This window comes from Trichosurus vulpecula, chromosome 4 (assembly GCF_011100635.1).
Source record: "Trichosurus vulpecula isolate mTriVul1 chromosome 4, mTriVul1.pri, whole genome shotgun sequence".
NCBI lineage: Eukaryota > Metazoa > Chordata > Mammalia > Diprotodontia > Phalangeridae > Trichosurus > Trichosurus vulpecula.
Window position 1 is genome coordinate 362361443 of NC_050576.1, and position 24931 is coordinate 362386373.

Consider the following 24931-nt stretch of genomic DNA (forward strand, 5'->3'; position numbering starts at 1 on the left):
GATACAAAGGCAAAAACAAAATAGGCCCTGCCTTCAAGAAACATATAACCTATATTCTACCAGGGAAATACACACACAAACACACACACATTTTAAATGTATAAGTATATATGTATGGAATTATATATGTGCCTATATATACGTATATATATATAATTATATATAAAATAATTACATAGTAAATTTCTTGGGGTAAAGGGCCTTCAGGAAAGCCTTCATGTAAAATGTAGCACTGATTTGAATGGACAGTGGAGTGTGGGAAGAAGAGCAATACACACACACACACACACACACACACACACACACACACACACACACACATATATTAAAGGCTGGAAGGTTTGTGAAGGGCAGAGAACTAGTGAATTTAGATCCCACCATCAAGATGCTCACTATACAACATGAAGAAATGGTAATGATATTTAAGTAGCTAAATTCGATAGAATGGTTGAATTTAACCTAATATGTATAAAAGAAATCCATGCTGGAGTAAATACAAGTTTCAAGGTGCCTTGCTACTCATGTATTTTTACCAGTATCATAAAGGATGATGACCTACACAAAGGCCAAATAGAAAGGAAATTTACTCTTGATGGAGAGGTTCTCAAGATGCTCCTATATATGGGTCATTTTGGATTTATTGTGTTAAGTCCTAGAAAAAGACCTCTTTGTTAACACCTATGAATTCTTAAAAAAGTATGAGTTTAAGCATCCACATAGAAAAAGCCAGTAGGATAAAAATGTTTATTACTGAGATTTTGACATGCCTATTGTGTTGATCTGTCAGTGCATATGTGTTTGAGAAACAGTGAGAAACCTTGGAGAACAAGATAATCCCAGGATTAAAAAGGAAAAGGAAATGGTGCCCACATTTTTCACATTATGGGTCTTTTTAAGTTGAGATAAATAAATGTAGATTTTACTTTGAAACAGGAAACCATTGTGACTTGCTATACTTATATGACTTAGTACTTCCATTGCCAAGAAGAGATTTTTAAAAATTTTAAAAAGACTATGAACTCCTTGAGGGCAGGGATGCTTTTTGCCTTTGTATGCAAACTTTGTATGTAAACTATGGTAGATATTTAATAAATGCTTATTCATTCCACTTAGCTAGATTCTTTTTTGTGAGAAGACGGTAGTTCTGACCTATGGTTTCATTAATATAAGGAGCTCCTGGTGAGGAAACTACTTTTACCATTGCAGATTGGCAACCCTGTTATAACTTTCAATCTTAGAGCATGTCTTTGACTCAGAGGTTAAATAAATTGCTGAAGGTCACACAGTCAGAACATGTTAGAAATGAGATTTAATTCCGGTCATCCTGACTTCAAGACTAGCTTCCGTACCCTGTTCCATATTGCTTCTCAATGCCCATTTATTCTACCTAAAAAGCGTAAGAGATTTCACTCATTTACTGATAAAAACTGATTACTTTCACTTTTTCATTATAGTCACATTTGTCCCTCTCTAAATATGACAAATATCTTGTCCACTCCACGATATAAAATTCTGCAAAAAACAAAACAAAACAAAACAAAACAACGAAACAACCCATGGGCCTCAATGGAAAAGACTAAGAAAATATTTTAATATCTGACAACCCAGAGACAGTGTTTATTCATATCTCAATAATTTTTTTCTTCTCTTTCTTGAGTCTGAGGCAAATGGCAATTTTGTAGAATTCTCCCTCAGGTTTTTTGGACCATTTTATAGGATAAGCTCTACATAAAATATTGTTGCTAATAATTTGTATTATTATTCTTCAGAAGATGTTTTAATTAACTCATTTAAATATACCCATTATTTATAGATACATCCTATTTATTATTTAAATGAGAGTCATAAGACGAGATCTAGAAATATTAAGCAAAATATTTTTGATTCAGCAAATATAGGGAACTTGGAGTTTAAGCTTAGCTTTTCATTGTCATCTTCAAATATTTTTATTAAATTTTCAGGTACATGTTATATGCGCCATTTATTGTATAAAATTGGTTACATAGGAAGACCATATAGGTTATAGGGTTCAAGTACTGCATCCATCATTTCATTGGAATGAAGAACTCTTGGAAGAGGAAATTCTCTCTGCTGATGTAGGTTGGCAATTTCTCTGAAACTTATTAAAGAGTTTTCTAGAACATTGAGATAGCCAGTTTGTGTTTATTGGAGGCGAGTCTTGAACTCAAACAAACAAAACAACAAAACAAACAATTCCTTTCAACAAGTATTTACTAAGTGCTTAATTGAGGTTAAAAGCATAAGTCAGGACAATTCCAGGAATAGACTGAGTAAAAAGGATGCTATATGTACTTTCTCCCATTCCTAAAACCACATATAGCTTTAGTTTATGCTACTGGGTCTCTATGCTTTGATTTAAAAAAAATGACTTGGCTTGGAAATTATTAGTATATGGTATGGACATACAATTAAAATATTATTCTTAAATTTTTATGAACCAGTATTTTATTTAGTTTATTGTTAGGAACAGCTTTGTCTGTGAAGATGAAACAGGTTGAGAGAGGATTTTACTATTGACACCTGGTTTTAGTGAGATTCATTTGTTGAATTCTCAAAGATATTTTGAGGTCTGTGTTTTTAATTTGGAGATTTGTCAATTATTAAGGTTAGTAAACATATACACACACATATAACAACATTATTAAAATGAACAATTTTGAAAGATGTGAAAATTCCAATTAATGCAATGATCAGCCATGATTCCAGAGGACCCATGATAAAGAATACTAGCTTTCTGTCAAAGAGATGATAGACTAAATATAGATAATCAAACATAATTTTGGATATGGGCAATATGGGAATTTGTCTTACATGACTATGCATACGTGTTAAAGGCAGCTAGGTGGCACAGTGGTTATAGCACAAGACATGGAATCAAGAAGACTTGTGTTCACATTCCACCTGATAATTAATAATAGCTCACACTTACTATGTGACAGACACTATGTTAAGTGCTTTACAATTATGAGCTCCTTTGACCCTCACAATAACCCTATGGGTAGGTGCCATCATTATCCCCATTTTATAGATAAGGAAACTGAGACAAAAAGAGGTTAAGTGACTTACCCAGGGTCATAAAGCTAATAATTATCAGAGGCCAGATTCAAACCCATTTCTTATTGACTCCAGGCCCAGAGCTCCATGCACTTCACCACCTAGCTGCCTCAGATAATCACTAGCTCTGTGACAATGAGCAAGTCACTTAACTTCTCAATTTTGTCATCTGTAAAATGATGATAATGATAAGATATTATCATCATCTTCATCATACTTTTGTGTTTTTTTCTCATTTAATTGGGGGAGGGTTGGGAGAGAGAAAAAATAAATTCTTGATAATCGTAAGAAAAAAAAAACTCCTTACAAATAAAGAAGAAATATATTAAATTCTGGCTACCCATTCATTTCTTGCTTGGCATTCAGTAGATACTAAATTTTTACAAACTGCAGAGAGATGTTGCCTAGTTTCTACTATTTTCTTGTATAATCTGTATTGATCAATGGATCTGTCCTTTTTAAACATTACTTTTTTGTAATTCCTGGTCTCATTGCATTGCTCTTGTAATCCTTTCCTTTCCTATCAACCAATCTGCCTGAGGTATTTGCTCATCACATCTTTGTTTCTATTTTTTTGGATGATTTCAGTTGCCCATTGTGGCTTCCTTTGAAAAAAAAATTAGTCCTCAATTCTCCAACAGAATTTTTAATACTGCTACTCTGACAAGGAATTTGAATCAGTTTTCTCATCTTTAAAATGTAAAATAACAGCACCATGACAATTAAAAAGGTTTAAGAGACATAGCTTCTGGGTAATTTAATCATTTTATTGATAGGGCCAGCATATTATTAATTAAAGGATTGTCATATGGCTATCTCTCGCAGACCAAAGACAATTATGGTGGTAGGGTCAGGGGCTATGTGTTCTTTCAGAAGAAGAGTGACAATCAACTCTGGTTAACACAGAAGATAGGGACTGAGGGTGACATCATGTCACCCCTGGACAGAGAAACTATCTCCATACCCAGCCTTGAGCTATCTAGACAAAAGGAGCTGTCTCCACCCAAGCTTGATTGAATGTAATTCGCCTGAGTCTAGAGATTCCTTGTAAAGTTGGGCTAGGTCTGATAGTGAAGTCTAGCTCAACCTTCAGAGACTGAGGTCTTGAAAACATAAAAGAAAGGGGGAATTCTGAATCTTCCTAAATCATTAGTTATTAATAATCATTTCTCTTTTATCTAGTTCCTAGGACTGTTGTGAAAATCAAATGGGATAACAATTATAAAGTACTCAGCACAGTGCCTGCAACATAGTAAGTGCTATATAAATGTTAGCTTTCGTTATTATTATTAACCACCAAGTTTTGAGCTAGTAGCTCTCAGGATCTATAGGCAATGGGCCATGTGAAATGCTTGCCTGGTTAAATCTCCTTGGATGAAGTTCTCTTTGAGATGCACAGAGATAAGGAACACAAGACTGTTTAGACAGATCTGAGGAAAGTAGCCTGGATGAAAATGCCAGGAGGTGGATGGATTGACTTAATCTCTTGGGGACCTACTTTGCTCATCTGTAAAATGAGGGGGTTGTACTGAAGGATCTCTAACATCCTTTGCTAGTTCTAACACTCTAAGATTCTATGAGGTTTTTATTTGCTTGTTTTTTTTATTTTTTTATTTTTTTAGCCATAGACCCAAAGGAAAGGGAAGAGGAAGCTAGAGGTGCAAAAGCCAGTCATATAAGGGATAACTAAAGAAAGAAGGAAGGAAGAGAAGCAAAGGTAGATATTGTCTAGTGCCCCATTAGAGGTCAAGCAATCATAACAGTAAAGAATGAGAAATTGGTAAATATTCTTAAAGGAACTTTGAAAGAAGGAGATTTTTTTTTTCTTTTGTAAGAATTATATTAAGTGCCAAGAGGTTGAGAGAGGATTTTACTATTGACACCTTTTCACTTTCTCATATAACAATGAGTACTGAAAATGCTGTTTTCTTATCTAAATTGTTGTAATCTGGCTATCCATTTGGAAAAAATAAAAAGATAAAATTAGCATATCTTTTCCACAAACTGAAAAAAAACCAGACAAACTAACCCTGTGAATTCTTAACAAAAGAAAAATAGTATTTGGAAGGCACTTCAATTCTGTTTTAGAAAAGGCTATCAGAGTAGAAATATGCCAAGAAATCATATGCAAAGTAAACTCTTTGGTTGTTTTGTGTAAGAAGGCAGATAACATTTCTACCTCAAAACATATGGCAGTCTGCTGGAGTTTATACAAAAAAGCAAAAAGGCAAGGCGCATGCTAATTTTATTCACAAAATTAGAAGAGGCAGCAGCAGGATTCTTAAACCAAGTAAGACAAACAATTGAGTGTGACTTATTAACCCAGCATACTTTTGCTGTTTCATCGTTTAGCTGACACTAGAAAAGGCCATCAGAGTATCTGCATTTTCTCCTGAGGAGAATTTCAGTTTTCAGATCAGGGAAAAGTTTACCACACGCCTTCTTGTCAGTGAATTGTTGGAATTGCATTTCAAAGTTGTTATGAGACAGAGACATAACCTTTTTTCTTTTTACCCCCACCTCACCTTTATTTGCTCCATGTCCCTCTTCTCTTGTGTTGGTAATGGTATTCACGTTCATCATCTACTTAGTATTCTTACCCAGTAGAATAGCCGTCATTTTGTGCTAATTTTCCATAAATTACTCTGGAAAGAAACAAACCACTCAATAACCAGAAGCAAATAGAATGTGGCCCTTTGGTTTGTGATTTGTAGAGGTAGGTGACTATGGGCAGGTATTCAATACGTCGGTATAGTGTCACCCACTGATTTTGAAATTGTCAGACAATCTCAAATCTCCATGGGATACCTGCTAAGTTTCCCAAAAAGTTGAAGTGTTTGTTGTAAAGTGTAAGAGTTATGTCTCTGAATTTTGTTATCCTAGTAAATGTTCATTGACTGACTGACTGATCTAAATCATGATGGCTATTTTTTCCCCTGTGCCCCATTGTCTATTTAAAACAAAACTCATCTGTCTCTATTGGGAAACCAGACTTCCTTGTTTGTAGCTAATTAGGCCTGACAGTTTCATGTCTTCCAGTTGTTTGCATTATTTTCCCAAGATAATTACCTTTGTTTGGTTGATACCCTCAGTACATATTTCTGCACTTGTTTAAGGTAATTAATACTTCAAACTTTATTGCATCATTAAATAAAGGTATGGGAAAGTGATTATATTTCTAAAAAATGTCAAGAATTGCAGGAAGAATGTGATGTTGGTACATTCATTTATTCTGATTTAGTGTACTTATAACTGCCTGGTGTTTACTTATTTCTGACATAATAAGAATTTATTCTCTCTAAGTGCATGGTTCAGTTGAGGTACCTAGTTTAAATGAATTATTTCCCTCTGAGCTCAGTTTCTTCCATTTTGGTATGGGAGAATTTGCTATCAACAGAAGACATTTGCTTCTTCAAAGTATCTCGCATAATTTCTTTTACCTTTCCTAGAATATACTCCTTCCAGAATCCAAAGAGATATGCAGATGAGGCTATTATACAGACTACATAATAAAAAGATGTATGGAGAAATTAGAAACCAGATGGATATAGACAACAACTAGTTGCTCTTATTCAAAAACTAGTGTTTTCATTTGTTGTGTAATTTTTTTTGTTAGCAAAAGTTTCTTGACCCACAGAAAATATTTGTAAAAATGAAGATTTTTTTCTTTCTTATTTATGTTGCATGTAGATCTTTATGCTTTGAGTCTTCATACTTGTGATGCCACAAGAAATTTTGCAGAAGGCAGACCTAACTGACACAGCCATTCCACTCTTATAATTTGAATCCTCCTTAGGTTTTTAGGTTTCTCTTTATTATTACCTTTGTGTCATGCAGACTTCAGCCAAAGAACATGGCTGTTGATTTCTCATCTTTCTTAAGGGAGCCTTCTTACTGTTGACCCTCTCCTATCCCTTCCAGCTAGTTACTACCTATCCTCATTCTATTCACTTACTACTTGGTGTCTGCCTACTAACACCCAATTGGTTTTGATCCCTTTGCCAAGACCCCAATTCTGGATCTTTCTTTCCTTTCATTTCAGAGTTTATCTCTTGTGTATTCCATTCTACTCTGTTCTTATTATTAGTTTCAAACAGTCTGACAAATGTACTTATGCAAAGGCGTTAATATCTAACCAGCATCATTTCTTACCTCTTTATGGGACATTTATATTTCAAAAAAGAACATTTCCTTCAGAACCTAGATAGCTAAATCTCTAGGTGTGGAGGTCCAGTCATCAGTGATAAGCTGGTGGGGATGAGATGTTCTCACAGGGAAGAGTCATAGACCTTTCCTGTCTCCTCAAGTCTGAAGATATAGGAAATTGCTCATCTGTAAATTTCATAAGAATTTTATCTATACTTTGAATCCAAGCCCCTGATAAAAAAAGAAAAATCTGGAATAGAATTAAACCAAGAACAACACATCCTAGGGTGCTGATTACAAACCTTTGTCTACATTAACATTGACATCTGAAAGTCTAGTTGTCGCAGTTCAGTCATTTTTCAGTCATGTCCAACTAGTTGTGATCCCATTTTGGGATTTTCTTGGCAGAGTTACTGGAGTGGTTTGCTATTTTCTTCTTCAGCTCATTTTACACATGAGGAATGGAGGCAAACAGGGTTAAGCGACTTGCCTAGGGTAATTAAGTGTGTGAGATCGGATTTGAACTCATGAAGATGAGTTTTCCCAATTCCAAACCTAGTTCTCTATCCACTGTGCCACCTAGCTGCCCTTCTTAGAATCCATCCTCTACCTTTATCCTGAATCTCCTTTGCAGGTTCCCCAAAATATGATCATCCAATTGCTGCTTAATTGGAGAACTTGGTACTTTTTAAAGCAGGCAAGTCAATTATATATACCTCTCATTGTTGCATTAAGCTGAAATCTGCCCTGTTACTTCTGTTTTTCTTTTCCTTCTGGGGTTAAGAAAAAAATAAATTGAATCTCTCTTCTACACAACAGCCCCTCAAACTGAAGATAGCTATTCAGCTTCCTACAAAGACTTTTCTTCAAGCTAAATTTGTCCAAGCTTCTTCAAATATATGACATGATTTTCAGTCAACCATTATCTCAGTAATCCTTCATCAGATATGCTCAAAGTTATAAAAACCCAGAATTAAATGCAATATTTATGAAAGGATCTGACATTGACATCACATAGTGAAAATATCACGGTACTCATTCTTGAACAATGTCTTTCTGTTAATGTTGGTTAAGTTCTAGTAGACTTTTTGGAAGCTACATCACACTGCTGCCTCTTAATGAGCTTTCAATAAACCACTTAAGCACACTTGTCCTCAGTTTCTTTATAAAACGAAGGAGTTGGATGCTCTAAGGCCTGGATTTCTCTTAGATCTCTCAAGTCTTTCTCAGTTCTAAAACTCCAGGATTCTGATTTCATTAAGCACACGAGCAGATTTCCACTTTTCTCCAATGGGAAAAAAATCCTATTAGGCCCTGGGCCAACAAATGAATGCCAGGTGTTGTGACTGATATAAGTGCAGTTCTGCCTGAAGGCAGAGGATTGGATTCAATCACCACTCAATGGGTCTTCCTATGGTTATAATATTTTTTTTAAAAATTGCTTCAAAAAATCCCAAGTTCGAGTAACATTCCGTTTTCAAGAATCATTCAAGAGGAGAGAGGAGAGAAAAGAGAGATATAAATTCTACCATTACCTCTGCAGGTTTTGTTTTGTTTTATTATGTTTTTACATGTATTTGGACTAAAACTATGCAAACTGGAATAAGTACAGCAGATAGAATCGAATTAGTCATATTTGAATGTTCTCACAAGCATGCCACCGAATTAGTATTAAGTGTGATTAAAATTCATTCAGTGTGCTTGCACAGTCCCCACAGTACAAACCGTCAACACCTTTGTAATGAGCTATCTCTCCAAAGATTCTGGGAGAGAAGTAAACTTTTCAGCTCTGATTAGATGCATGCATGGGCCCTCTGTTTCAGATGAGGGTACATTAACTTTTATGAATTATCTTTCAATGTTTATCTGTATGAATTTAGAGGCATTTTAATAGTATCATTCATTTTTGTTTGGGGAGTAGAATCCCCTAGAAACAGAGGAGTTGATGGATATTATGTAGTGTAAATAGCCAAAGTTGACAGAAATACTTTTCCTCAGGCCAATTCTAACTAACTGGAAACACAGACTGAAACATTTGGGTGTTTTTCTTTCTTTTTTTTTAAGTGAGACTTTTGTGAAATGTAAAGATTATCTGTGGTAAATTACCTTTCATTTGTGGTAACAAATGAGATAATTTCTTCAATAGAAAGAGATGGTATGTAAAATCTGCTCATTAATTTACTAACTGTGTATGGAAACAATTATTTTCACTCAAGCATCTGCCACATGATGGGCTTCAAAATACTCTGTAATTTAAAAGTTCTCCCACTGCGTGTGTATTTGTGTTTATTATACATTATATTGGTAGGATGTCCTTGGGTTGTTTAATTGGAATTCTGTATTGGAAGTAATGGAATCACTATATTTAATAACTGACTTGTAATATTTCTGATGGAGCAGATGGTTTTGTTTTCTGAAGATGAATTTGCATCAGTATACCTTTTTTTAGGAAGTTTATCCCTTTTTAAAGTCCTGAAGCACATTGTAGTTTATGTGACTTGGGCACCCACTAAAATCAATTCAGGTTTGCTTATTAAAATTTGAATCATTAATTGACTTGATTCACTTTTTATTTCAATGTAGTATTTTATTCTTGTTAGTATTTAAGTAACATTTAATCTGTTAATTAGCATTTGCTTGCTATATGTCAGTATCCAACAGTGAAGTAAGGCAGGGAATTTCAGGTGCAAAGTAACCATTATACACCATCATAAAAACAAGCCAGGGTTAAGACTTATTTAAAGGGTCCCAATGTTTGAAATAAAATGAGAGAATGGATAAAACAGGGCTGATATATCACTTTGGGATTATGTTCCATAATGCAAATTCACGTAGCTATTTAAAGTTTGAAACTGCTTAATGATGCAGACAATGTATCAATATTTACATTCTAACACTTATTTTTTCTATAAATGAACTTGGGATCTATCAAGTAGTTCAAGGTTAAGGAGGGAAATACTGTGCATTCCCTCACAGCATAAATACCATTAGATAGATAGATAAAGGTTTTATTAAGTACTTTCAATAAAGTGTGTATGGGGTATGTGTATGTGATAAGTGCTGGAGATACCAATACAAGCAAGCTAGATAGTCCTGCCTTCAGGGAACTTAAATTTTAATCATGGAAAACAACATATAAGGGGAAGCTGGGAAATGGTGGGGAGTGGCATTTGAACTGGGGCATGGTGTGGAGAATGTTTACCCTTGAGGAAACAGGATTTTTTTCCCCAAGAAGGTGGGTTTATGTTCTACTCATTACGGTTAATGAAGAAGGTAAACTTTCAAACTTGACTCATGATTTACTGCTTGTTGCACATGTGGAAATATCTTCCTGCGAGAGCATACAGCTGCTCGTTTTAGAAACTGTCACAGAGCTGCAGACTTGTGATCACCTGGTTAAATTGGCAGGCATAAAACTCTGCCCTGCCAAATGAGTGGCTGGGGTTGAAGACTTATTAAAAAATCTGTCACTTAATGAGTTTGTCCAACCTAACTCTGGATGTAATTACTTTCTTGGTTTGGCCTGGCAAAAAACTTGCCATCATTTGCTCAACATTTCGGTTTGTCAATACACAAATTATGATGTTATCATATCATCATGTGGATGAAAATGACATGATGTTTATCATCATTTATAGCGAATGTTTCCCCGGCATGAACTTAATAAGATTCAGGCTACTGATAGTAAAGAACTTCCCCACTAATTTTTATCATTAGGATTTCAATATTTTAAGTCAAGATGCATAATGCTCTATTTTCGACATAAATTATCTACTATCCAGCATGGGAACATATGAAGGAGAAATTAATTTAAAAGGATGGTTCTCTTACTGTACAGATGACCTGAGATGGTTGAAGCTCAAAAGGTTTAGCCATTTTGAATTGATTCTACAGATATTTCCATTTTCTAAATCCCCTGTAAACCACCTACCTACCATAAAATGTTATCCCCATAAAATCTAGCACATAAAATCAATCATATAGGCTTCTTTCTGTTCTGAAAGTTCCAAGATTAGAACCTTAAGTATAGGAAGAAAAAAATGTTCAGAGGCTATGTATATGGAGAATATTCTAGAGGTACTAAATTGCTTGAAGAAACATTTTCTCACTCTTTATTTTTGTTCATTGTGTCATAACCCCAAACCCCAGAGCCATTAACATAGTTTGAATGAATTATTCTCTCTTATAGACGCATTTCAATGATATGTGTGTGCTACGAAGGCCTACCCCTGATTATAGCTAACATACATGAGAGCCATGCATTTGCTTAAACATATTTTAAAAAATGTCTTGTAAAGTCCTAGGTTGAGAATGTTGGAATTGCTAAATATCTCAAGGGTATTTATGGCATCCAGCCTCCCGTCTGTCATCTACCTAGGCTAATGATATAAAAAAGCAACTCCAAATTGCCAAAATCTAGGTTTAAAAAAGTAACACCCACTCTCGAACTTTACCTTCCAATAAAGATTGAAAGAGTGGTTTAATGAACATGAAAGAGAAAGACCATCCTTTTTTTTTTGAGTGGGGGGCTCATCTGGCATCAATTGTGAGCCACTCACATACTCTCCCAGAGTGACTATTCCAAAGGCTTACCTAAATCATCTGAGACAGGTACTGTTTAGCCTATTTTTAATGAATTCCAGTTGCAATGTCAAAGTCCAGATGGATTTTTGCTGAAATTGTAGAGGTGCTCTTCAAAATAGCCCACTTTTAGAATAAATTCAAAGCTAAATCCTATTTCATTCAAAGTGAAGTGAAATCAGTGTCAGTTCATGGGACACAGCCTCATTTTCAAACAGGAAATTTCAATGAAGTCAAGAGTAACTACTTCCTAGCAGTACTCATAGCTACAGATTTATTAGTGCTTCACATGAATATTCATATATTGAACACAGAATGAACTGAAATATTGTTAATCATCATTTTAAAATATTTTTATAGAATACAAATATATCAGTGTGTACATTTTTCTGTGTTGATGAAAATGAATAGTACTTTGGGACCAAGTATGCCTATTAAACTGATGTGATGCATTACCAGGCCTACATAGAAGAAATGAGCACAGATGGTGAGTCTATTACTTCTCTAACAAGAAATTTGTCTTTCTCTCTCATTTTTTTTTCTCCCTCTCATTGAAATCTGAACAGCATTTTCTCAAGTCATGAAACCTCTGTGGGGATCCTTACTGTGTTTTATCCATTACTTGTACATTAGTAGGGGGAAAAAACCCCAAAGTGATTAATGAGTTATTAAAACTTTGTAATGAGAGAACTCTCAAACTGAGTGTCTTTCATATTTTTTTGTTTCCATTTGAGAAACATATTTTGCATGTAAATTAAAGTCTGTTGGGAAAGAGTTTTTGTATCATGCTAAGATTCCAATTTGCTCATTTAGTGCTGACAGGATCATTTAACCCATGTTAAAAAATACCAATGTGTCTCCGCATAGACATTTGTTAATGATTCAGTTGTTGAATTGTGGATGTGCAAAAAAAGAATGTTAAAAAAATCTTTTTAGAAAAAAAAATGAAAACGTAAAAGATAAACATTATCTTTAGAGTGTGATATTTTAGTTGGAGCTTTTTTCATGTTTTCTCTTCCACTTTATTAGAAAGGGGAAGATGTTCTTATTTGATGATGGACTTTGCCTTGTGCCTGGCAAATATTAGCCTGGATCAGAATATAGGGACAGAGTAATAGTAATTATATTATATGGGTTATGGAAAGCAATTCTATAGGTGTCTTAATTAAGACTTTCTTTTTTGTCTCATTAAAAAAAATGAAAATAGGAAAGCTGGTTAAGAGGCAAAGGCTTTCTAATATTATGGGTTCCTCATGCAAATATGACTATGAAGTTTTGAATGATTCATTATTCTGATAATAGAATCATCGGGTGTGATGACTTGTTTGATGATTCTTGAATAAATCAACATTTCTTTAATTGTCTCATTAAATTAGGATAATTCAGAATTATAGTATATAAGATGGAGGTGGTATCCTCCAGTTACTTCAATTTATAGATGAGGAAACTGAAACCAGGAAATTAACTGCATAGACCAAAGTCATCTGTAGGGGTAGAACTTGGGCTATAATCTATATACTAAATCCTAAAAATATGCACATTTATGCCGATTAGTGTAGACTAGAGATTACAAAATATATCATGCAGGTCTTAAAATAATTATGTCTTGGACATGGACTTATTCAATGTTTAATTGAAATTAATAGGTTATCTTTAGCACTTCAAACCGGTGTTCCCCACTAATGTCAAATGGACCTTAGCTAAAGCACAGTGACAGCTATCTCCATGCTGGGTGGAAGGTGACACTGTCTGTTTGGCTTACATTCTTATTTAAAAAAAAAATATATACACATTTTGGTTTTTCACTGCGTTCATTTCATAACATAACCTTCCTTCTCCCTCTCCTAGAGAACCAGCCCTTATAACAAAGGAAAAAAGGAGAAAAAAAGGTTAAATAAAACTAACACATTAACAAAGTCCCACATTATCTACTGTGTTCCATTCCCAAGGTCTCCTATATCTGTAAAGAAAGAAAGGATGTGTGTTCTCACATCTCTTTTTTGAGCCAAACTTGGTCATTTTAATTTTGTAGCCTTCGTTTTCAGTTTTTGGTTATTGTTGTTCATCTGGAGCAAATTTGAATATTTGGCAATATAATTAAGATTGGGAAACATTGGTTTATAATCTTGATTTGATATTAGTATATACTATTCTCTCTCTCTCCATATACACATAAATACAAAAATATCTTACTCTCTATGTATGTTTGTATACACGTGTATATATACAAACATATACTCTCTATGTATATGTGTATATATATGCATACACATGTATGTGTGTACGTACATGTATGTGTGTATAAACACACCAAAAAACCCAACCATTTATTTAAAATTCCTAATGGTAGAAATTGTGTCTTATGCTTCTTTTTCCTCTCGGTACCTAAAACTTACTAAGGCTCAATGAATATTTGGTGGTCATGGTGGTATCCTTGATGATAGTGATAGTGATGCTGATAAATTCCTGCTGATTGTTAACTGAGCTAAGATTATTTGGGTATTAAAATTTGACAAGGATGGTGCCTACTTAAGATTTTTTAAACAACTTTATGTAAATTCCCTAATTTTTAACGTGAAGATTTTCCAAACTTATTCAAGGCTGAGATTGCTGAAAAAAAAGTTTCCTTTGCATACAAAACTTTTGCTTTTTGCAAGCAGTCATAAATGCTGATGGATTATGCTTTTGTAGGTGTTCTAGTCCGCATTTTTAATGTGTTCATGAATTTGCTTTATATAGTTGTATTATTTTTGTGAATTATTTTCTACAGGACATTTAAAATTATTTAGCTTCATCAAATAATTGGTATTATATAAGATGAATTTTTAAAATTCCTGTTATTAAATGGACAGTATAGATTAAAATATATGCCCAACTGGAAAAGCATAGAGAAAATTGAATGAAATGCTTGTATTATATCAATATTTTCTAGTATATTATAAATCGTTATTATAGTAATAATTAGTCCCCTCAATCAGGACCTTTAACATAAAATACAATCTACAGAAAACAAATAGAATGATAGACTTAGAACAGGGGTAGGGAACCTGAGGCCACATGTGGCTTCAAGGCCACAGGTTCCCCACCCCTCACTTAGAATCATAAATGCTTACAGCTTGGGATTTTAAATATATTTTGTTCTCATACCCTCGATTTACAAATAAAAACAAAACAAAACAGACTAAGGCCCAGAGATCAGAAACATCTTGCCTAGGGTTGCATAGCAAATGAATAGCAGAGTTGATTGTACACCAAGGTTCCGCACTTTAAGATACTAATTATCATTCTTAAACTCAGATTGTTTATTCTACCAAAAACATTGTGAAAAATCTGTAATCCTATTGTTTCAAGAGAAGATAAAAATAATTTTATATGTTTTGTATATCTTAATGAAAAAATTACTTTAAATCATCTATTTCAAAAGATATATTGCATTGGTAAAAACTGATTTTCATTTTTAACAGAAAAATTTCCAATTTCAGAAATAATTCTAGAATCTTTTAAAGTAGTCTGTCTGGTATATTTGGAAATGCTGCTTCAAAGAAAAGGAGAGAATTTAAAAGTTGTTATTTCAAATATACTTTTCAAAACAAAGCTATCACCTTATATAAAAATATATAAAATAAAATTTTGTTAAAACGACAATGAAATATCACACTGGATATGCCTTAAATAGGGGTCACAAATAATTCTCATGATCTTTATTTTAAATGACATATTTCTTTCCCTTTATTAGTTATACCCATCGTGTGGTTGGAAATGGAATAAAAGCCCAATCTGGGAATCCAGAAGTGAAAGTTAAAGGGACTGATCCTGTCATAAACCAAATTATCGATAAACTGAAGCATGTTATTCAGGTAAGTAAACTTTCCTTTGGAGGTAACCAGAAGCTGCTGATGTCCTTGCATTAAACTTATCAATACAGATAATGGTGAAATTAGGCTTGATTCTTTTAATTAATGCTATAGATTGATATGTGTGTTACTCCCTCTTGAAATTATGAAACTGCATGAAATAAGTATGCCTGTGTTGTTACTAATTATTTAGTTCCGTGCTTTGCATATGGAGTATGAAAGTGAAAAGTTAGCCTAATGCCAGGACTGTCGGTACCTGTGAGTTTCAAGACAGCTCCTCAGCATTATAATCAATGATAAGAATCCTGGGATAAACCTTGATCCTCAGCCAATGAACTTTAGCCATGTGAAGTCCTGTGCTTTCTATCATTAACAATTAAAAACAACACATATCAGAAAAAAAGGAAGCTGCCAAAGTCACCTTCTTTGTAACACTCTGAGCCCTCGAAGTTTGCAGCTGCATTTATTTTTTAAAAAAGCAAGTTTAAAAAGTTAGAAATAGGTATAATTTTATGGCATGTGACATTATACACATGTATGTATATGAACATGTTTATATGTACATATTGTATGTATATATCATACACACATATTTGTATATACATATATGTATGTATAAACGTATATATATATATTCATGTGGATATGTGTACCTAGTGATGCGTACATGTCTACACATGCACACATGCGTATACTATGTACATGCATGTATGCATATAGCTTTTATATAAAACAAATTGTAGAATAAAAGTTATTGTTTATGAGTAATTCTGCATCATACTAAGAAATGTCAAAGCTTCATTTTATGTCAGCCTTGCTTTTAGCTTAAATTGTTATGAAAGAAAGCTGTAACTTATCCATGTTTCTTTAGTGTTTGAATAATATCAATGATGTGGGTATTAGTTTTGTCAACTTATTAAATACTATTAGCTAAAATCAAAAGTCGTTCTTCATTTTAGTGACAGTCTATAATACTGAGTAGTTAGGAGACCTGAATAAGAGGGATTTTCTTACTGGTTCTTCACCTTACAACTCAAGATGTGAATGTTTTCCCACCTCACTTTTTTTAAGGTAAAACTTTCTCTTGGTTTGTTTTTGGATCAGAAGATCATATACTTATAACTGGAATTGACCTCAAAGGTTACCTAGTACAATTTCTCCCTCACTCCCATTTTATAATTGAGAAAGCTAAGACCCAGGAAAGTTAAATGATAGGTCCAAGGCCATACAGAGATATCAGTACAGTGGTCTGAACCCAGGTTCTCTAACTTTGAAGGGTCTTGAATCTAATTTGGTTTTGGTTTGGAGCAAAATGGAAGTAGTGTGATGGATTGGAAAAAGTGGTATATATAGAGGCAGAGGACCTGGGTTGGAATCCAAGATTTCTCATCTAATTGCTGTGTGACCTCAGGCAGTTGTCTCACCCTTCTAAACCTCAGCTTTATCTTTTGTAAAATGAGGGGGTTGGACTAGAAGATCCTCCGTTTTGGCAGTAAACTAATGTTCCTGTGAGAAATCCATGCTACCTTTTGCATAATCTTTTCTTATTTTGTACTAGGAAAAGTCATTACTAATAACTACCTTTCTAAGTATATTTCACAATCCTTGGCAATTCCAAAACATAATGCCTTATAACTGAAAGCTTCTCTGAATCAGGCTGCTCATAGCTGCCTTTCACCTGGAGCTCCCCTGGGGGAAGAAGATGAATGGGTGGCCCTGCAATTTTGCCACTGCTCAAAGAGGCTTTTCAACGGATAATGCCAATCACCATTAGCATCAGGACTCTGTAGGCCTCTAGAAATACCTCCCTTTAGTTCATAGCTAACACATGGTAATACAGGTGGACCTCCCAAAATGGGAGGAGGGGCATCACGAAGAGCTAACAAAGTACGTTCTGGTTGGGATAGACCCAGATCAAACCAAAGAAATGTAAATAGGGTAGACTTAGCCACATTTACCCTTAGAGAGAAGAAACAATTTAGCTCACCCTCCCTTCTGTCTATGCAGGTTTCAAACTATAAACCCTTCAGAGTATCAGAGAGAGAAACACACATACATGCACACACACACACATACACACACACATACAACATATACGTGCAACCTACATTTATTCCTGTGAGAAACACGGTTGTGAGGATCACAAGACTCCCTCGGCAGGGTTAGACCCTGAGGAAGTCCCAAGTGATGATCCCTTAGTCTGTGGGGATCACCAGGCTCCCTAGGCAGGGTTAGACACTGAGGAAGGCCCAAGTGATATCCCCTTAATATGGTTCTGGGGATCACAGGACTCCATAGGGTTGGGACCCTGAGGAAGACTCAAGCAATAACCCCTAAGGAAGGCTGTGCAGACCACAGAACTCCTTGAGGAAGACCATGTGGTAGCCCCCTTCATCTGTGGGGATCACAGGGCTTCCTAGGCAGGGTTAGATCTGAGGAAGGCTCAAGTGATGGCCCCTTAGAATGGCAGTAAAGATCACAGGGCTCCCAAGACAGGGCCAGAAAACCCAAGTGATGGCCCCTTAAGCAGGCCGTGCAGACCACAGGACTCCCTGAGGAAGACCCAAGTGGTAGCCCCGCTTAACACCGCTGTGGGGATTCCAGGACTCCCTAAGGCAGGGTCAGGAAATAAGCCTGAGACGTGCTTCCACAGCTCATTGCTTTCCTGGTTGTATAACCTTAGGAAGATCCATGTGATTTGCCCATTCTCACCCAAAGGACTCAGGAACAGAGTGGGCAGAAGAATGCATTTATTACACTTCTTGTGAGAGAGTGGGTGCAGTGCTCACTAGGAACACTCAACCAATACAGAAGCAGGAGTGAGGGTAACCAGTTCTTCCATTCTTGTTTGAATTAGGATTAGTTTACATTCTTTACTTTTCTACATACCTTTCTTAACTTATACAGTTTACTCAGGTAGGATAGTAAAGATAACAGAAGCGAAAGTGAAGTTAATTAGTTCTATCTTCCTTTTCTGAGTTAGGGTTAGTCTACATTCTTTATTTCTCTGTCTTCCCTCTTTAACATATGTAAATTATGCACATTAGTAGACCTGGACACTTGACCAGGACCTGATCCTTGAACTGACGTGACAAGGTTGAACTGGTTCATCTGGTTTAGCCTCTCTAGCCTCCCTGTTACCAGGATGGCCATTGTCTTGGTAAGTAAACTTTAACTCAGCTATGTGGATAGCTTCTGTGGGAGCAAAACCAGATACCATACTATCTTTTCTTATATTCCTCTTGTCATGAGGAACCACACTCTTTTCACTTTGAATTAATTTGCAGTGTAATATGGGTGTGCATCTCCAATTTGTGGTTCAGAGAATTGGGTTTGATTATGTCTTTCTAGCTATGTAAACTGTGTATAGTGTAGGACTTCACTGTGATTTAACATAAAGTGTTTTCCTGGAGGATTTTCTCTTTTAATTTCTACTAGCAGGATTAGATTGGAAATATATTCATTTTAGAGGTTAGCAGAAACCAATTTATTCCTGGTGAGGTGTTGCTAAAACACAAGTCCCTTTGGTGCCCTCTGGCAGCTCTGCCCAGTTTCAATAAGAATTTGTGGTTGTAAAGGGGCTCTCACTGCTGACAAAATATGTTCCAAGCCCTAGAGTTGACGACTGTTGTATTTCCCTGCATCAAAGTACAGCTAAAAAGACCCTCCATAGTGATAGCGCTTAAAAGGCTCACAAATTTCTCTTTCCATCGGTAAGGCCGTATTATTTGTTTGCAAGGGTAAGGGTCAGGTAAGAAGGGGCAATGAGGGCATATATCAGAATATAAACTACAGGTCATTTTGAGGTCAATCTCATTTTGATGTCCAACCCCCTTAATCACTTACAAATGTTTGCATTACATTAATTTGTAAGTGGTACTGAACTCATTTCTTCTGGGAGGGCCATGGAATACTGTCATTTCACACTTGTAAAATGAAGAAGAAAACCTTCCCTAATTCTCTTGACAAATTAAAAAAAAAGCATTAATTAATCACCCACTGTATGTAAAGTGCTAGATATACAAAAGATGAATAGGATACAATCTTCACCCTCAGGGAACTTATAATCTAGTGTGGAATATGGGTCATTTACACTCCAAAATTTCAGTTCTTCAAGGTTATGTCATAAAAAAATAAACAAACAAACCCTACTTTATACCTATGTAGACTGTGCATAGTATAGCCAGTAGAGAGCTAACCTCAAAACCAGGGAGATTCATGCTAACTGTGCCACCCTGGGCAATTCACTTAACTTCCAGGTGTTCTAAGTAACTCTTTGAGACTATGGATTTCAGAGAAGGTATCAACCTGCACTGATAGAGGGAGTTTCCTCACCCAGGAGTTTCATATACCAATCCAATCCCAAGTTGAGTCTTGATTCTCTTTTCTCTACTTGATTCTATTTTCTCTATCCTTACCTATCCATGCAAATATCAGTCTTTCTATAAATTAGAAGATGGTTTTTGACAGTTCATGTGACCAAAAATTTTATCAACTTGTTATAACCTGGTGATAAGGCTCTCTGAGCTTAACTAAGACATTTCTTAGAAAATGGACACGGTCTTCTACTGGCCTACTGCTTGATGCTTTTCCAACTTGATAAAGCCTCCAAAGACTTTTACTCTTCTGGCATAGTTTTTGAGAGCCCAAATTCACCTCCATGCCAGCACTAAAACAGAACTTTAGTGGAGGGAAATGCATGAACACCTAATGTAAATGAGAATGTGAGTGCCTTGGAGAAATGCCAGAACTCACAGGGAGATTACCTATACCTGTTAGGATAAAGGAATAATTTATGAGGAAGATAAGATCTGAGCTGGGCCTTGAAACATTTCATGGATTTCACCAGAGACTTGAGAGGAAATAGGGTGAGCAAATATGGTGTGTAAGCACATAGGGATGGGGGCAAGTTCAGGAAATATTTTGTAGTCTAGTTGAGCATTCAGTAATGTGAGATAAGACTTGAAAGATAGGTAGGAGTCAGACTGTAGGTGGTCTTAGATCATAGGCTGAGGATTTGGTTGGCAGTGGGGAGGCCCTAAAGGATTTTGAGTGAGATAATGATGCAAAGCTGTGCATTATGAAGATTACTCTGGCATTGTGGTATCTTATGGATAATGGGGAAGAGAGAAGGTAGGCAGGGAGACCAGTTAGATTGTTATAGCAAACTGGGAGAGAGGTAATGAAGATATGAATTAGGGTGGGGACAGTTGAGGAGTCATTGCAGAAACTGAACCAATAAAACTTAGAAAACGAATGGTTCTAAAGGGTAAAAGATAGGGAAGACACGAAAATGATTGATATTTCTAGCTCATGTGGCTGGGATATTAGGGGCCATAAGAAAGTTTATTAATTAATTCAATAAAGTGTCTACTATGTGCCAGGAATTATGATATAACTAGGTTCTGAGGTTACCAAGGCAAAAATGAAACAGTCTCTTCCCTCAAGAAGCTTGTTTTGCTTTGCTCTGCTTTGTTTTGATTTTTAAAGCAAGGGGACCACATTTACACATGTAAGTAAATTTAAAATATATCCAAAGTAAATACAAAGTAATGTGGGGAAAAGGATACTAATAGTTAATAAAGGTCTTTTGAAACCCTTGAGCTCAGACTTAAAGAACATTAAGCATTCCAAGACGTGAAGCTGAGAAGGAAGTACATTCCAGACATGGGGGACAGCATGTTAAAAGACATGGAGATGGGAGATCAAATATAGCACACAGGATACAACAAAGAGGCCAGTTTGGCTGAAAAGGAGAGAGTATAAAGGGGATTCATGCACGATAATCCTGGATCCAGATTTTGAAGGTTAAGTACCAAATAAAGGAGTTTGGAATATGATTTTGGTTGGGAAATTTTAAGTTTGAAGTGAGAATAAGATATCCAGTAGACCTATCCAGTAGGTAGTTGAATATGTAAAACAGAGTGGTCAGGATTAGAGATATAGATTTAGGGGTCATCTTGTTAAAAGTGATAGTTAAGGCACAGCTAGGTGGGGCAGCCAGGTGAGTAGGGCACAGGACTTGGAGTCAGGAGGACCTGAGTTCAAATTTGGCCTCAGACACTTGACACATTAGCTGTGTGACCTTGGACAAGTCACTTAATGCCAATTGCCTTGCCTTCCCCCCTCCAAAAAAAAAAGAAAAAAAGAAGTAATAGTTAAAGTAATATTCAATATGGGAAAAGGGAATGAATGGGCTAGCCAATGAAGAGAAGAGAAAGAGTTAAGAGAAAAAGATATAAGGTTCTTTACTTTGGCCAAAGGAACAATTTAGGCCAGTGAGGGAACCAGAGATGGACTAGTCATTATGTGGGCCTATTCAACCAGACTAACTTGTAAACAGCTGTTTCCATTCTTTAACTTGAAGGTGGCACAAAACCAGAGAATTCCTCTTTGTGAATCCGCTATGACTCTGCCTTCCTACAAACCCAAACTGAAACCCCTACCATTCAAGTCACTAAAGTATTAGACACCATCAACAATATGGTGGGGAATAGTGAAGACTAAGGAGCAGCACTGCTTTCTGAAGACTAGTATTAAAAATGTGTCTCTTTACTTATTTCGTGTTATTCAAAAATGCAATTCAAAAAATTCATACTAAGCCCATGTGCCTAACACTGTGGCAGCCATTGAAAAGAATACAAAAAACTAGTATGTAACATGGTCTCTGATCTCAAGGAGACTGTAGTCTGTTTGTAAAAGAAAAAAAAACTATGAGAACGAATAATAGACAACATATTTGAATACCAAAATATATGACTAGGACTAGAAGGAGAAGGATCAACCTAAGTCAGAGATTGCTTCATTAGGTTATTTTTTAGTTGGCATCATACAGGACCTTAGGTATCTGTGTGTGTGTGTGTGTGTGTGTGTGTGTGTGGTCTTCACAAAATATTAAGGATTCCCACCTTATAACATGTTTTAAATATTGTCACTTTCTGTGACCATAGAGAATTAATAAAATCATAAATATACACGTATTTATCTTTTAGTGCAGGTAAGATCTGATGGGTCAAAATCTGGAGGAAGTAAGATCTGAGACAGGCCAGTGGGAAGGTCTCAGTTGTGGGGAAGTACAAGGAGTTATTGTTTGTCCTTTGTTCTCAAAGAGGGTCATGACATCAGGAAGATGATTTTGTGATTTGCAAGTGAATTGGATTTATGTAAGCGAGGGCTGTGCAAGGTCACCAGCTTCACTTTCTTCTCTGGAGCCATATGGGTCTAGTGGCAAGACAAAGATCAGGATGACTAGAGATGGCCCCAGTGCAGTGAGAGACCTTGGCCTTTTTAAGTTAAGGTCTTTCTAAGTTCTGAGAAGAGAAAAGAGGGGAGGAGAGGGGAGTCGAGGGGAGGGGAAGCAAGGGAAAGAGAGGAGAGAAGTTGAGTTGCCCAAGGAGTATAGGCCAATGAAAGCAAGGAAGTTCCTAAACTGAGATGAATGAGGACTGGTAAATACATCTATGCTAGCTGAAAAAAGAATCTAAAGTACAATTAGTGACTGAGAGGTGGAAGGTATGTCCCCTGGGTTGTAAAGCCAAAGCCAAGCTTAACGTTTTTGTCCATGAAGAATCCTATATTCCTGTTCTAAAGAAAGAATGATATTAATAATTATGACATAAAGAGTGTCTTAGAGACTTAGAGCTTTGTTCCTCAAAAGATATTGCAGGAATAAATAATTGCTCCTCCACAATGGCCAGAGTGTCCTACAGATATTCTACTTTCATGCAAAAAGGAGACAGGGTCACTGCGTAGAAAGAATGCTGAATTTGGAATCAGAGAATCAGGGTTCATCCCTGTACTTTCTACGTCTGAGACCATGGATGAGCCAGTTAATTTCTTTAGGCTTCCATGTATTTCTCTAAAACAAGGAGTCTGGACTAGGGTGACTTCTAAGGTCCCTGTCAGCTCAATATATCTATGTTTACATGATTTTCTCCTCTTCCTAGGCAGCCTAGGCTGGGCAGTGGAAAGAGCACTCAACCTGGAATCAGGAAGGCCTGAGGTCAAATTCTACCTCAGACATTTCTTGGGTATGTGATCCAGGGCAAGTCGTAAACGCTGCCTGCCTCAGTTTCCTTATCTGTAAAATGGAGATAATAAAAGCAGCTATATTCCATAATTGTTTTGAGGCTACAGAGATAATATTTGTGAAATGCTAGGCAAATTTTAAAGTGAATTGTAAATGCTAGGTATTATTATTATTATTTCTAATCCATATATATTAGTTAAATTATTCTGAGTTTGTTTTTTTTTAACGAGTTCATTGCATCCTAATATCAAGCCCATGCCTGGAGAATTAGATGGTACCTATAAACAGACCCATGTCTAGCTGATTAAAATCTATGGGGTAGAGATAGTGATATAGAATTTTTCTTCGGGTCACCACCACCATAATTTCTGCCTAAAGGAAAACCATGGTGTTCTTAGATATTTACTTCAAATGAAATCATCCTCTAGTGATCATCACCATCTGACGATGATACTGAAGATAACACTTCATGCCTTTTAATGCATCTAACTGTGTAGTACTACTCTCTAAATTACCCATTTTCATTAAGGTGTTCTCCAGACAAACTGATTCTGAAACTTCTCGCTGTTCGTCTTAACAAAATATGCTTCAGGCTAAGTTGTCAGCAGAAAAGTAACATTTATCTAGTCCTTTGTCTTTAATATTGTATGGCAGCGATTCTTTTTCGAGTGAAGCAATGTCAGATGTTAAAATCCTGCTCACTGCTGAGCCGCTGTGAGATCCAAATAGTAGAGCGGTTAATGACCCGGGACTTACAATTTCTTTACCTGCCTCCCATCTGTAGAAAAGTAATATAAGCACCTAGCTGAGAGGTTTCCTTTTTTATGTTAAAAAAGGAGTTTTGATTTTTAGTAAAAGCTATGGTTTTTAAATATTGCCTTCTTTACCACAGATTCATAATTTCCTATGTAAAACTAAAGCATATTGTTATTTCCTGGGAAATCATTTACTACTATGGGACTGAGCTATGTGGGACAGAGAGAGAGAGAGAGAGAGAGAGAGAGAGAGAGAGAGAGAGAGAGAGAGAGAGAAATATGAAGAAACAGGTACACACAGGTTCATTTATAAAAGTAAATGCTTTTTTTTTTTAGAAATTTCTAAGTTTAGGAAAAAGTAGTTTATATTTCGAATCTTGGAAACCATAAGGTTGATGGATATTTTCATGGTCTTTATTGTATGTATCCCTTACTGTTTGGTTAATATTGAAATAGTCCTTGACACTTTTTGGAGAAACCACATCATCATC

General features: G+C 35.7%; 1 protein-coding gene across 1 annotated transcript in view; it reads left to right on the top strand.

Moving 5' to 3' along the window:
* GPC5 (glypican 5) overlaps positions 1 to 24931 on the top strand; it is a 1045029-nt gene that overhangs the window by 685023 nt on the left and 335075 nt on the right. Inside the window, exon 6 of the mRNA XM_036755769.1 lies at positions 15539 to 15659. Coding sequence (XP_036611664.1) covers positions 15539 to 15659 — 121 coding nt within the window. The remainder of the gene's footprint in view (positions 1 to 15538; positions 15660 to 24931) is intronic.